The 16063-nt window shown below is 34.0% G+C and overlaps 1 protein-coding gene across 1 annotated transcript; it reads right to left on the bottom strand.

The window, feature by feature from the left end:
* Positions 1-12611: 12611 nt before the first annotated feature.
* LOC140182245 (uncharacterized) lies at positions 12612-15346 on the bottom strand. The gene is made up of 6 exons (XM_072228385.1): positions 14951-15346; positions 14547-14808; positions 14289-14363; positions 14054-14189; positions 13754-13941; positions 12612-13225 (listed from the first exon to the last, which is right to left on the bottom strand). The coding sequence occupies exons 1-6, from the start codon at positions 15344-15346 to the stop codon at positions 12612-12614; spliced, it is 1671 nt and encodes a 556-aa protein (XP_072084486.1).
* Positions 15347-16063: the final 717 nt, after the last annotated feature.

Raw genomic sequence — 16063 nt, 5'->3', positions numbered from 1 at the left:
CTAAAACTAGTGGAATACCCGGATTACGTTCGGGCCAAATATTGATCTATTATAAAATTTTATTAATACTTATATGTGAATATTAAGAATTATTCTTTTTAATTTTTAAAGATTTTAAATATAATGATTATTTCTACAATTTATAAGACTGTTTTATTTCGGCTTATATAGACCATAATAAATATTTTTATAGGCATTTATCTAAAGTTTATGTAAAAACTGAAATTAAAAGGTATTTATTTATATTATATAAGATTTATTTGTACAGTATATAGGACTGTTTTATTCCTGTTTATATAGACCAAATAATTAAAAACTGAAATAAAAGATTTTTACATTTTAGTCACAGAGACAAAAATAACGTAGTGGTACTTTTTTATATTAATAGACCCTATTGTATAGTCCACGTTATTCGTGGTTGACGTGCTTAATATTTTTAAAGGTATTATCTAAAGTTTATTTAAAAAAGAGATTAATATATTTTAATTGAAACGAATTGCACGATCATTAATTTTTTTTGATATATTGATATATAATTCGGTTAATAATTATTTTTAAATGGTAACCTTTAAAACATTTTTTATTAGCACTCCTTAATACCACGATAGAATCACTTTTACGATTCGTGCCTTGTTAAAAAAAAAAAATTCTACATAAAAAGGGATTTGATTAAAAATTGCTTAGACTAAAAAACCATTTACCTATGTGCCTGCTGTATAACGTTTCATTTACGGTTTTTTTTTTTTTTTTTAATTTTTGGAGAGAATTAGACACCATAATGACTTTAATGAAATATATATAAAAGAATGAAAGTTATCATGTCTAGTTAAATATGTAAAATAAATAAAAAATAATCGTAGATGAGTAAAATATATTCTCCGAATTAAGTATATATTTTTATGCCCAATTAGATGAAGTGAGACAGATTTGTATGAAACGTAGTTAACTAAATACTTATCAATTTATTTGGCAATATTCGATTAAAGAATTGTAATTATAACGTGAAATAATTATTTATAATTGTCTATGCCGCATCTCAATTATAAATTATAAATTTTTGTTCTATACATAAAATTATTTTTAGATATATTGGGTTTTTCATTGTATAAACATGAATATGTTATATTAATATTCAAAAATATATTAGGTTCAATTACAAATAGTTATAGATAAATAAACAATAGCAAAAATAAAAAAACGTAACTACAATGCAATCCATGAGTCATGCAGGTCCCAAAATTAAAAAATCATCCTTAAATCAAGCCTAACCCAAAAATCAGATTCCATTATCCCAAAATTTTATTATATTTATTTATTATCTTTTAAATGTATCTTTATTAAATTATGATTTTTAAAATTCTTATTTTTTATGTAAAACTGTTTTTGTTTATTCTTAAGAAATTAATTTAAATATACCTATATGCACATATATTATGTGTAAGAAGTTTAATCTGATCTATTATTTTGTTGTACCTTTGTTGTTTAACTTTAAACTAATAATACATGTCATTAGCTTCAAAGAATTAATTCCACTATTCTATAGATTATTGATCATTAAGTTGTAACGAAAATAAAAAAAATTAGATCTTCCGTTCACTGAATAATATTAATTTATAGTCAATTCCTCAGAAACATTTACTTGTTTCATACATCTACTTTTATTCTTTTGTTTATTAATGTATGTGCAAAGAAGCTTATACATATATAGTAGAGTTCTTTGCATTTTACACACATTGAATAGTTAATCTTCTTTTATTATATTACCATTTATTCAATTGCACAAAAATAGTGAATGAAATTAACATTGGTTACAATTAACTTATATGTTTTAATGATATTTTTTTTAAATGGTAATTTTTAGAGTACACTTTAACAAATTAAAATAATAAATAATTAAACGCGTATATATGAATATTGCATTATAATTTTTAAGTATAACTTGAATAACAGATGTTATCATTTTGAGTCATAAATAAATATTTTTAAGCAGATATTTATTTTTCAAAAAATTAATACTATTATGTACTTTAACAAATTGTGTATTGTTTTTTTTGGTTAGAAATAAGAGAGTAATCTGAAAGAGTGTATTATTCAGGTTGAGGAAAAATACAATGTACAATGGGTATATATAGCTGCTAGAAGGATCAAAGTAATAAAAGTAGAATAAATTACCATTTGTACTCATAAAAGATACAGACGCTGACAAATGTATCCATATAAGAATAAAACGACAATTGTAACCACGGAAGATGGCTTCCGTGTGCCAAGAGTACCCTATTGAATCAATTACGTAATCGATGTCTGGGTACTCTTGGCACACGGAGGTCATCTTCCGTGGTTATAATTGTCGTTTTATTTTTATATGAGTACATTTGTCAGCGTTTGTATCTTTTATGGGTACAAATGGTAATTTATTCAATAAAAGTATAGAATCCTACAATTAATATACAGATACGCTATATAAATACAAATGATATTAATTGATCTAATTTGATTCTAATTATTCTCTTAACATCCCTCCTCAAACTCAAGTGGGAGTTAAGGATACCATCTTGAGTTTGGATAACAGAGTCCGAAAACGAGTCAGATGATGAGTCTTCATAAAGATATTAGCAGTCTGGTCCAGTGTGCCAACAGCGATGAGATGAATAGCATTAATAAGGATACGTTGCTGAACAAAGTGACAATTATTCTCAATGTGTTTGATGCGTTCATGAAACACATCATTATAAGCAATCTAAATAGCACTACGACATCAGTTAGGGATGACTGAGGAGCACCCAAATCTTTGAAAAGCCAACGAATCAAGATAACTTCAGTAGTGGTGTCAATGAGAGTACGGTATTCAGCTTCTGTGCTTGATCGAGCAGTGAATGTTTGCTTCTTAGCTCGCCAAGAAATGAGAAAGTTGCCAAGAAATAAAAAATAACCAGTAGTGGAACGACGATCAATGGGATCACCAGCCCAATCAGCATCTGAGTACGCTTGAAGAGATAAAGATGAATAGGCAGAAAAATAAACGCCATGGAATAGGGTGCCTTTGATGTAGTGAAGAATGCGAAGAACTGCCGCACAGTGAATAGTACGAGGAGCCGACAAGAACTGGCTAAGAACATGAACCGGATATGCGATGTCCGGTCGGGTGACAGTTAAGTAGACGAGTCCTCCAACTAGCTATCGATAAAGAGTAGGATTATCCAAAACAGTGCTATCCATAGGAGTAAAACGAACATTAGGCTCAAGAGGACTAGACTCAGTGCGACTATCTATAATTCCAGCTCGAGCAAGAAGATCTGAAGCATATTTAGCTTGAGAGAGATAGATACCATCATCGGTGGATATGACTTCTAGACCAAGAAAAATAGCTGAGAGAACCAAGATCTTTCATCTCAAAAGTACGTTGAAGGGATGCCTTGAGATTAGAGATACCATCAACATACAGAAGTAGAAGAACAACTCCACGTTCGCTTTTACGAATGAAGAGTGCATTCTCATAAGGGCTGCAAGTGAAACCAAAATTGCATATGGTAGTGCTGAACTTGTCAAACCATTCACGAGGAGTTTGCTTAAGTCCATAGAGTGTCTTGCGAAGGAGACAAACTTTGCTAGGAGGACAAGGATAATCCTGAGGTGGGTTTCATATAGACCTTCTTTTTTAAATCTCCATTAAAAAATGCATTCTTCACGTCCATCTAACTGAGAGACCATTTTTTGACTGCAGCAATGGCAAGAAGAGCTCGAACAGATGTGAGTCGAGCAACAGGAGCAAAAGTCTCTTCATAGTTAATACCATACTCTTGCGTACAACCCTGAGCAACCAACCGTGCCTTATAACGGTCAATAGAACCATCAGAACGGATCTTGATCTTGTATACCCATCTGCTTCCCACAATTTCCTGATTGGAAGGAGGATCAACCAAATCCCAAGTGTGTGCTTTTTCAAGTGCCTGTATTTCTTCCTGCATTGCTTGTTGCCATGTGGATTTGTGGAGGCTTCTTGGAATGACTTAGGTTCATGTTGATGAAGAATAGTAGAAAAACAATGATAATTAAGAAGATGAGGAGGTAGATTTCTTACCCTAGAAAAACAAATGGGAGCAGGAAGCATGACAGTAGGAGCAGGATCGTTGTCCGGTCTGGAATCATCGGGGAGATGGAGAAGGCGGAAGAACAGGAGGCTGTGGAGGGTGACTCGAGATATAACCTGTAGAATAATCACTAGGAGAAAAATCAACATTAGGGTTAGTGAAAAATGGTGACTGAGTAGGAGGAATGGACTCAAAGGAGGAGAACCGAGAAAACATGTGATACTCCCAAAAGACAACTTGATGAGATATACGAATACGTTTAAAGAGAAGATCCCAACAATGATAACCCTTGTGTTTAGTGCCATAACCAAGGAAACAATACATACGATCCCAAGGTTCAAGTTTACTATGTTCATGAGGCTGAAGAAGAACAAAACAGACACAACTGAAAACTCGAAGAGAACTATAATCTGGGGAGGTATGATAAAGACACTCAAAGGGAGTAACGTTACCAAGAACAGAAGAAGGGAGTCTATTGATAACATGAATAGCAGTAAGAATAGCTTCACCCCAAGTACGCTCAGGACACGAAGAAGAAAGAAGCATTGCACGAACAGAGTCAAGAATGTGATGGTATTTACGTTCAGCTCGGCCATTTTGTTGAGATGTACCAGGAAAAGAAAACACAGACAAAGTACCCTGTTATGCAAGAAAGGTTAAGAGTTTGGAATCACGGTATTCCATAGCATTATTATGTTGGAAAACCTTAATGACCTTGGAAAACTGAGTTTTAATCATAGTAGTATAGTTAATATATATCTGAGGTAACTCATGGCGACTAGTCATCAAATAAACCCAAGTAAAACATGAATAATCATCAATGAAAACGACAAAGTATCGAGCTCCACCCATAGAAGCAATGGGAGCAGGGCCCCAAACATCAGAGTGAATGAGATCAAAAGGAGAGCAAGCAAGAGAGGAATTGTTGTGAAAAGATAAAGCATATTGTTTGGCAGTTTGACAAGAAATGCAATAGACCCACAACACCCTGAGACACAAGAGGACGCAATTTTTCTAAGGAGCTGTGGGCAAGACGTTGATGCCACAAGTAAAGGGTAGATGGAGAAGAAGCAGCACAGAGATTTGGTACAGGAGAAATATGAAGATTCTCGAGTTCAAACAACCTTCTGACCTTACGTTCAGTCCTGATGATTTGTCCCGTCCGAGGATCCTGTACATGACAACCAAAAATGGAAAAAGTGACATCAAAATCCAGATCAACAAGCTGACCAACAGAGATAAGATTAAAGTTTAATTTGGGAATATAATAAGTATCAGGAAGATTGAGAGTCGACTAGGAGATAGAACCCTTGTGTGTTGCATGCAAGAGGGAACCATTAGCAGTATTGACAGAGGTGCATTTGTAGTGGTAGACAGAGACAAGAAAAGATTACGCAACAGAGATATGTGATTAAAGCAATTCGAGTCAAAATACCATTTAGAATTACCTGGAGGAGTCGAAAAAACAGTAAAGGTATTACCAGAAGGGGAGAGAAGATGCTGAATAAGAGACGCAATATCGGATAGAGAGATAGGAGACGGGTTGAGAGGAGTAGAGGTGGTAGATTCAGTAGTAGCAGCAACAGTAGAAGCAGACACATTCTTGGAGAAGTTTGATGACAAGCATTCTTGAGGTAATCAGGACGTGCTGGGCGAGTAGGACAGGCAGTAATCAAATGTCCCGACAGCTTGCAATAATGGCAGAACAGATGTGAACAATGGTAGCTAATGTGACCTTTCTGGTGGCATGTGCGACATTCAACAGAAGGATAGTCTGAAAAGAGGTGTCCAGAACAGTTACAATTTCAACAGAATTTATCCTTTCTGTTTGTGGCAGCAAAAGCATTTGACTTTTCTATAATAGTAGATAGAGATCAAAGAGAAGAAAGAAAACTATAATTTCGGAGCAGAAAATGAGAAAACGGAGTGCAGAATTGGAAAGAACTCACCAAAAATACCTTAGGGATGGTTTTACTATCTGCCACGTCAGCACTACGTCAATGCCATGTCAGCATATGGAGGCCACGTGGCAGCGTCTGAGTGGAAGCGGATGACACGCTGGCGAGGTGAGCTGGAGAGCGGGTCAGATGGCGAATCAGGTCGGGTCCGGGTGCGGGCTACCAAGAGGTGAACTGAGACGCAGGTCAAGCGGTGGACCGGGTCGGGCCCGAGTACGAGCTGCCGGCTTAGCACGGAACAAGAGTGCACAACATGTGGAGGAGTGGTGGACTGTTGATCGCGGAGCTCAATCTGACGGTGTAGAATGAATCTGGAAGGAGAAGAATGCTGATCGTGACAACGTCTTAAGGCGGCGCGTCTGGCGGTGGATGACGGCGAATCTAGAGGCATTGGAATCACGATGACGAGACGAACATGGTGGGAAAGGCTGTGACGAACCAAAGCGTCAGGAAAAAATCGAAAAACGAGGCTAAAGAAGACTGTTGAAGGAGAAGAAACAAGGGGGCTATAAACCAATTTTCTTGGAAAAAAAAAGGAACCTATGCTCTTGATACCATATTAGAAACAAGAGAGTAATTTGAAAGAATGTATTATTCAGGTCGAGGAAAAGTACAATGTACAAGAGGTATATATAGCTGCTAGATGGATCAAAGTAATAAAAGTATAGAATCCTACAATTAATATACAGATACACTATATAAAATACAAATGATACTAATTGATCTAATTTGATTTTAATTATTCTCTTAAAAATTTTAAAGTAGGTTAATTTTGTTATAAAATATAATTTCATTAGCACTATTTAATACGCGCATTAGAAATACTCTTACAATTTGTACCATGTTAAACGAAATATCTACATAAAAAAGCATTTGATTAAATATTGTTTAGACTAAAAAATCATTTATAAAAAATCATGTGAATACTAAATTAGATTTAATTGGTTTTTTAAAATTTTTTAAATGAATTAGACACCATCACGATTCCAATAAAAATAAATATAAAAAATCAAAATCTTATAGTATTTATTTAAATACTTAAAATAGTAAAAAAAATAATTTTACCTACTCAGATGGTTCCCACATTAAGAATAGTTTTATTTCCCAATTCGATGAGGTTAGATATATGTTTTTATCAAATCATTATGAATTACACGTATAGATCATTATTCTATTTAACTAAATGATAATCAAATATTCGGAAAGAATTGATTAAACCATTCGAAATATAACGTGGGATAATTTAAACTTGATTATGCTCAGTGAATTTATATAATATAATTATTAAGTATTACATTAGATAGAAATGGAGAACCGTTAAAGATGATTTATATTAAAAAAATATAACCGTTATCTATTCTATAATTATGTGGTCTCATTAAATAGTTACCCACTCCACATAGAGCAAGTTGTTTGAATTCTTATCTATTCATTAAATTTGAATTTATTGCAACCCCGCTCCTACTAACTACAATAATCTTCTTCTTTAAATATTTTACACAGATAGATCAATCTAATAATCTAAAAAAAACCATGGGCATCACAAAAACAAAAGCAAGGGAAAAGGGGTATCGACACCACCTACTTCTGGCTTCTTGGTTCAATTTGCCCGGTGTTATAGCTTATCTTATTTTTGCTTCACACAGTCAACATCGAGGGCACATAGTTCTTTGGATCTAGTTAATCTATAGATGATGATTTCTATGGCTGCTGGAATATAATTGAATCTTTCCATCGAATCCACTACTGATCCAGTCTTCATGAAACGTCTAGATTGGCATCGGATATTATATCTTCAATTATAAGAATGTTAAATATTAAAGACAATTTTTGATTGATTAGCTGCTAATTTTAAATCCACTACAACTGAATACATTTAAATAATTTCTTCTATCAAATACATAATGGAGTTGTGTTTTGCGTTGAGAGTTGACAACTCTCTTGGTGCGGTGACAGTGTTTCAAAAAATCAGAAGCTTTGTTACTTTTTTCTACATCAGGACTAGTAATCTCATGCGTCAGCGTATCCCTGTGGGATTACCACTCTTTGAGAACGTGGTGGGAGCCATCTGAATGGGTAGGGGCTTTAATTTCCAAGAGAAGCTCGCTCCATCTTCTTTTCGGGGTAAAGGTTGCCAAGATGGGCAGAACCTTATCCAAAAAGATTTGGCTTGTGATGTATGTAAGTATACCGTGACAATCTGTTACATATAATACATGTTATTTTTCTAGTAGTTAAATCTTATAATTATAATTCTAGCTACAAACTTCATGGCAGTTTGCTATTAGATATAATTCCTAATTAATGAAGAAGACCTTTAAGCATACAAACACATAGAATATAACTATGTCGGTGTTAAGAATTATATTTTTTTCTTATCTAGTCTTCTTTGATATTAGCTAGTATGATAACTATAACTTTGAATACAATCTCCCAACCATGATGGCATTTGAATTGATTGTTTGTGCGGGTTCCATAAGAATATATATTCTTGAATTTAAGCTGGATTGGTTTATAACTTTAACTTAGTATTTTTTGTTAGGTTAGAATCATCATTTGTCTTTTATTATACATATATTCACATGTATTTTAGGTGCTCCCTGATTATGATGTTTTGATCCAATTGGGTATACTCAATCAAATTTTGTAATAAACAACAATTGCTAACTATGGGACGGTAGATCAAGTTGAATGATTGGAAGCTATTTCCTAACTATTCATAATTTTTCACAGTATGTGAAGCTTATCTATTGTAGAATTTCTTTGCGTTTAGTAGTGTTGCAACCCATGGCTCTGTATTAATGTAGTAGAATAATATTTTGCTCCTATCTAGTCTTGTTTGATATTATATAGTATGAAAACTATCACTTTGAACAAAATCTTCAAACTATGATGGCATTTGAATTGAATGTTTGTGTGGATTCCATAAGAATATATTTTTTTAAATTTAAGCTCAACCAGTTTATAATTTTAACTTAATATTAATCTATGGCTGCTAGGATATGATTGAATCCTTCCGTCGAATCGACTACTGATCCAATCTTCATGAAGTGTTGAGATCGGCATCGGGTATTATGTCTTCAATTATGAGCATGTTAAATATTAGAGACACAATTTGCGATTAATTAACTACTGGATTCAAATCCACTACAACTGAACACATTTAAATAATTTTTTCTATATATCAAATACATAATGGGGCTGTGTTTGGCAATTAGAGCTGACAACTCTCTTGCTGCGGTGACAGTATTTTAGAAAATCAGAAGCTTTGTTACTTTTTTCTACAACAGGGCTTGCAATCTCCTACGTCAACGTGTCCCTGTGGAATGACGGTGCTTTGAGAACGTGGGGGGAGCTAGCCGAATTGGTAGGGATTTTAATTTCCAAGAAAAGCTCGCTCCATCTTCTCTTCGGTGTAAAGGTTGCCGAGATGGGCAGAACCTTATCCAAAAAGATTTGGCTTGAGATGTATGTAAGTATACCGTGGCAATCTGTTACATATAATACATGTTATTTTGCTAGTAGTTAAATCTCATAATTATAATTCTAGCTGCAAACTTCATGGTAGTTTGCTATTAGATATAATTCCTAATTAATGAAGAAGACCTTTAAGCATACAAACACATAGAATGTAACTATGTCGGTGTTAAGAATTATATTTTTTTTCTTATCTAGTATTCTTTGATATTAGCTAGTATGATAACTATAACTTTGAATACAATCTCCCAACCATGATGGCATTTGAATTGATTATTTGTGCGCGTTCCATAAGAATATATATTCTTGAATTTAAGCTCGATTGGTTTATAACTTTGGAAAAAGATCTTCTAAAATAACAATGCTAGTAAAGCAGTAAAGTGATGCTTTAGTCATCTTTAAATTTATAACATTTATTATTTGTGAGTCCCACTATCTTAATCCAAGGGTGATTAATATTGCACTTTTTCTCTAAAGTAACAATATAACTTTAGAGGAGTCAGATCCTATAACTTTAACTTAGTATTTTTTGTTATGTCAGAATCATCATTTGTCTTTTACTATACATATGTTCACATGTATTTTAGGTGCTCTCTGATTATGATGTTTTGATCTAGTCGGGTATACTCAATCAAATCTTGTCATAAACTACAATCGCTAACTTTGGGATGGTGGATCAAGCTGAATCTTTGGAAGCTATTTCTTAACTATTCATGGATTTCCATGGCATGTACAGCTTATCTATTGTAGAATTTCTGTGAGTTTAGTAGTGTTTGCAACCCATGGCTGTTGATTAATGTAGTAGATTAATCTTTTGTTCTTATCTAGTCTTGTTTGATATTATCTGGTATGAAAATTATCACTTTGAACAAAATCTTTCATCCATGTTGGCATTTGAATTGAATATTTGTGTGGGTTCCATAAGAATTTTTTTAATTTAAGCTCGACTGGTTTATAACTTTAACTTAGTATTTTTTGAATCATCATTTGTCTTCTATTATACTCAATATCACATGTATTTTGGGTGCTTCCCAACTATGATGTTTTGATCCAGTTGGGCATACTACCACAAATCTTGTAATACATTACAAATGATAACTATGGGATGGTGGATCAAGCTATTTCTTTGGAAGCTATTTCTTAACTACTCATAGATTTTCACGGTATGTGCAGCTTATCTATTGTAGAATTTCTTTGCGTTTAGTAGTGTTGCAACCCATGGCTCTTTATTAATGTAGTAGAATAATATTTTGCTCTTATATAGTCTTGTTTGATATTATCTAGTATGAAAACTATCACTTTGAACAAAATCTTCCAACATACTGGCATTTGAATTGAATGTTTGTGTGAGTTTCATAAGAAATTTTTTTTTGAATTTAAGTTTGACCGGTTTATAAATTTAACTTAGTTATTTTTTGAATCATCCTTTGTCATCTATTATACTCAATATCACATGTATTTTGGGTGCTTCCTATATATGATGTTTTGATCCAGTTGTGTATACTGCCACAAATCTTGTAATACACTACAAATGATAACTATGGGACGGTGGATCAAGCTATTTAATTGGAAGCCATTTCCTAAATATTCATGGAATGTATGTATTTGGACATCAAGTCTAATTATTTTCCTAATTGAAGGCCTGACACAATAAAATTAAAATTGTTCTACAGAGGTATATAAATTATTAAGACCAAGATCCAACTGCCATTAGTTTGTTATAATCAATTTGTGTCGGTAGCTAACTGAGGTATACAGGGTGCCGGTGGACATTATTTGTAACACTACTCGTTTGTTTGACTTCAGGGTGGGTCTATAATGAGGACATCACATTGCATCTCACCCCAATAAACCTTCCAGTTGGACAATGAAGGTAATATAGTTCCTATAATGCAAAACATTATTGTTTAGAATAGTTTTACTTTGGTTAAACCCTGCCAAAGACACTGATTGTATACTCATTTAGTTCCCTACATCTAAAATCGCTTTTTAAGAAAATAGTAACATGAAACAACGACTTAGTTGGTAGGAGCAAGTACCTCGTTTGTGTAACCAATGACTGCTGAATCTTTTCCTGCGGTACTTGTAATGTTCAACATATGTTTCTGAATACTTCTTTGAAAATGACATTCTCTGTTTCTTTCTTTTGATCATCATCATGATACAACAACATAGAGCTGGCATGTGTGAATATGGGTTTCTTCAATATTAACCCAACCTTTGATAATGACTGACCTTGACTTTTGTTTATAGTCATCGCATATGAAACCATAATAGGAAACTGTCTCCGTTGGAATTTGAATGGTATTCGATGGTCAGAAGGACTTAGGGTCATCCTTGGTATAAACACTTTCTGCCCCTTATTCTTGCCCGCACACGTTCGTGCTTCAATTATGTGTTTTCCAAGCTTAGTAACAATCAATCGTGTTTCATTGCACAATCCTGCGGAGTGGTCAATGTTCCTTAACAGCATGATTGGTGTTTCAACTTTTAGTGTTAACTCATGATTAGAGACACCTGAGCACTTGATTGTGTTTAGGAGTTCAGGAGTGTGTATTGAAGCCAATAAATCGTTATTAGGCTATGTGGAGCATGCCTTATCAAAGCTAAAATATGTTTGCGCTTCAGCCGAATTTAAACTCATCATGTAGTTGTTGATTTCATCGACTAACTGCAGTGTTGGTGCAAGGATAGCTCAATCTTCAATCTGTTTGCCAATATTTCTTTCTAAGAAGATTTAAGGATAAGTTACTCCACATATTGCTTCAATTGGGTCTACCCAATAGAAAAATAATATGTCATCGGGAATGACAACCTTTTCGCCTGTATTCGATCGTGACCCTTCGCTACTGTCACCTATACTTAGTATCCAGTCAGCAAATTTTTTCAACTCAGATGACCTTGAGTTTGAATCACTTGATTTTAAGCGCATGTTCTTTGAAAGTGTCAAAAGCTTGCAGCGATCCCACAAGTATGATGAGTTGATAGTGGCATTGGCATTGACTGTTTTTTGCCTAGACCCTTTCGAGATGACTGGAAGTATTTGGCGGAAATTCCTCCCGAACACAATTGTCTTTCCTCCAAATGGCTACTCCAAGCTATTTGTGTTATTGAATCTTAATATGTCATGCATGGTCCTGTCAAGAGCTTCAATACAGAATCTATTTACCATAGGTGCCTCCTCCCAAATTATCAACTTTGTCTTAATCAAAAGCTCAACTAGTGCACTCCCTTGCTTAATATTGCATATTGAGAATTCATCTATGTTAAGTGGTATTGCGAAACATGAGTGAGTTGTCCTGCCTCCAGGCAATAAAAGTGATGCTATCCCGCTAGATGCAACTATTAGAACAATATGTGACCTATACCTCAATGCAGAAGCTAGTGTCTTCGAAACAAATGTTTTTTCTGTTCCACCGTAGACATAAAGGAAAAATACTCCACCTTTCCCGGTTTGAACTGCGGTAATGACTTCGTTATATACTTCTTTTTGTTCATCAGTTAATAGTCCTAAGTAGGTTACATGCTCTGCAGCTAGTTTCTGCCGATCGTATTTGAGTTCATCGCAAATTAACCTATTCATGCCATTGGGATACAGTAAATTGTTACACTGGTTTGTATCTGACATTGGCATTGGTGGAAAATCTTTCAGATTCTTGTTGTATTTGTTAATTATATTCTCATCCTCTGTGAGGATTAACTCTGTGTACATAATAGCAACATATATGTCAAAATATATATTTAATTAAGAAAAAATTGTTAACTCAAATCATAATCACTTGCACAACCTTGCTTCCAACAATTGGTCAAATTTTTCAAAATTTTATTTTCTTTAATAAAGTTAATGTAATAAAATGAGTCTAAATCACTAATAAATCTAATACCATGTCTATTAAATCTTATTTTCATATCCTCTTGATTCATACAATTTATTATTATGTATAAAGTTATGTTTAGGCAAGCCATAGCATGTTGTACATAAATTGATATACACTTGTTATTCTAAAAATTCTACCAATAAATATGTAGATGTTAATTCTTATGTCATAGTTAATCAAACTATCCTTATAATGCCACAAAGTTCATATATACCTTGATTATCGAGTAGTCTCCTATGTCTATGAAGTATGTCATCACATAATAAAATCCATATTTCTTCCCATACATGTTCTAGTCTGTCCATTGAATTGGAAAATAACAATGTAGTAAAAAGATTTCTTAAGTATGTACCTGATCCCCAATGATTTGCTTCTACTATTGCTTCAGCATATTTCTTATCATCATCTAAAAGACCACGTGCATAACATGCATCTTTGAATGATGAGTATACAACACCATCTATAGTCCGAATGTCTTCATAGCAAGTTGGTCCCCTAACGTAATTGAGTAGTAGCCTTAGGTAATATCTCTCACCAAATCTAGGAGACACAGAAGATTTTTCCGATTACAGCATGGCTCTTCTGAGGCAACCACACCCTTTCCTTTTCCTTCCATACAAAATGTGTAGGGAATTCTGCATAAGTTAGCAACCTTGCTTCTGAGTAGATCTTGTTGGCTTGGAACCAACCGAGAAACATAGACTCCTTGACAGATGCTTCTCGGATCACATCATCGAGCTTTTCATTATCTTTAAAGATCAAGTTTTGTTCATCGGGTAAGTGAAACCCTAGATGAACAACCAAGGGATCCCTATAGTGTATGTTATAACCAAAGATCCTCCAAGCAGCTTCACATGGAGAAATGTACCTGCAATCATATTACATACTGACTTTATCATAGTCATCCATATTCTCTTCATCTGCAACACTTTTATAAAATGAAGCCGATACACGGTCATGACCTTTGTTCACATATTTAAACAAATATTTAATAGATCTTGACTGGTCACACCACACAAAATTAATATGGGCACCATATCTCATGAGTAGAAACCTATTGTGTGGTACCACGTAATAGTTGTCAACATCGACTCCTGATTTATTGATAGTTTTTCCATCTTCTCTTCATCGGTATATCGGGTAACCATCATCGTCGATAGTAGTACTCTCAACAAATCTCTTAGGGAAGTGTCGAATGCATTTAGCATTTTCCATGCATGGTAAATCTTTTCTTGCCACTCCACACGGACCGTGCATCATGTGCTTTTCGACTGCATCAAAGTATTCAGGGTCTGTCTCTTTATTTGGTATCTCGGCTGATATAATCTTATCAATATCTTCGACAGTGGAAAATTTGTCATCCTTGTGTAAGAATAGTAGAATGTGTGCATGTGGTAACCCACGTTTCTGGAATTCGATTGTGTATACCACTACAAGATTCATAATGAAAAGTTCAAATCCATGACAAATAAAAAGTCATACATAAAACATTATATCTGTTGCTATTGGAAACTTAAGCTGTGACATAATAGGTTTTGACTGGACATACCTGCACTAACTCTGCCAAAAATTTTGTTTGCTCAACATCTTTAATTAGTGTATTTAATTTTGCCTTGAAAACCCTACAAACAATATCGGGTCGATCTTCTAGATTCAGCTCTCTATTGTTCAAAAAGTCTTCAAATCCAGGCCACTTTAGAATGCACGTGAAGGTTATGAAGAGGTCTGGATAACCAACAACCTTACATATTGCCATTGTATCCTGATAATTCTGTATCATATATCTTGGTCCACCTGTGAATGACGAAGGCAATATTATACGCTTGCCACATGATGACGGTGTTGTTTCTCTATTCAGTACTACTTCCTTTACTCCCTTGTACATCTCATACCTTAATTTCTCTTGGTCGTTGCGTATGTAGTTTAGCCTTGATGATTCAATCATGGAGTACCCATCAACCAAAAATTGTTGAAAGAGTCTTGAGTATAACAGTGGAGACCCGTTGGCTAGTCTTTTTTGTATACGAAAAGCAAAAAATTCTCTCATCAACACCTCCTGTCGTCCTTTACCACTGTTATGGTGTCCTTTGTTTAGCGGTATATCTTCTTTGTATCCATCCTCGCCATAAGGAAATAGCAGGGGATATTGTAATCCCAGATATGCTTGATTGAGTTGATTAATTCTTTGTAATCCGCTCTATGTCTCCACAACAATGTCTCTATCTGTCTTGTCAATGTCAAAATTACCAAAAATTAATGCAACAACCTCATCTATTGATGGTAAGTTATATCTTCTACCACTATTTCCCCTTTTTCCCAATAGTCTAAGTTTAATTGTGAAATTTGATTTTTTGCCCATTGAATCCTTAACCATGCGGAATGCCTTTACCAACACATTCTTTTCATCTAACATCTTCTTAAGATCTCTTACAATGTCTTCGTCTATGTTTCTATTATCTTCACCCCTGCATGTTTTAAATAATGTCAAGTTTTTTAAACAACGCTCAATCATATAAGGTTAATTAGTTTGATCTAAACCCTTAAAAATATTTTAACTAAAATAAAAAGGTTGTAGATACTTGCCTGATAGCTGACATCCGGTTACGCACCTCATTTTGTGAATTAACTATGTATAATTTCACATTATTCCCTTCTGGTGGAA

Source organism: Arachis hypogaea, chromosome 19 (genome assembly GCF_003086295.3).
Source record: "Arachis hypogaea cultivar Tifrunner chromosome 19, arahy.Tifrunner.gnm2.J5K5, whole genome shotgun sequence".
Taxonomy (NCBI): Eukaryota; Viridiplantae; Streptophyta; class Magnoliopsida; order Fabales; family Fabaceae; genus Arachis; species Arachis hypogaea.
This window is presented reverse-complemented; position numbering and strand designations above follow the sequence as displayed.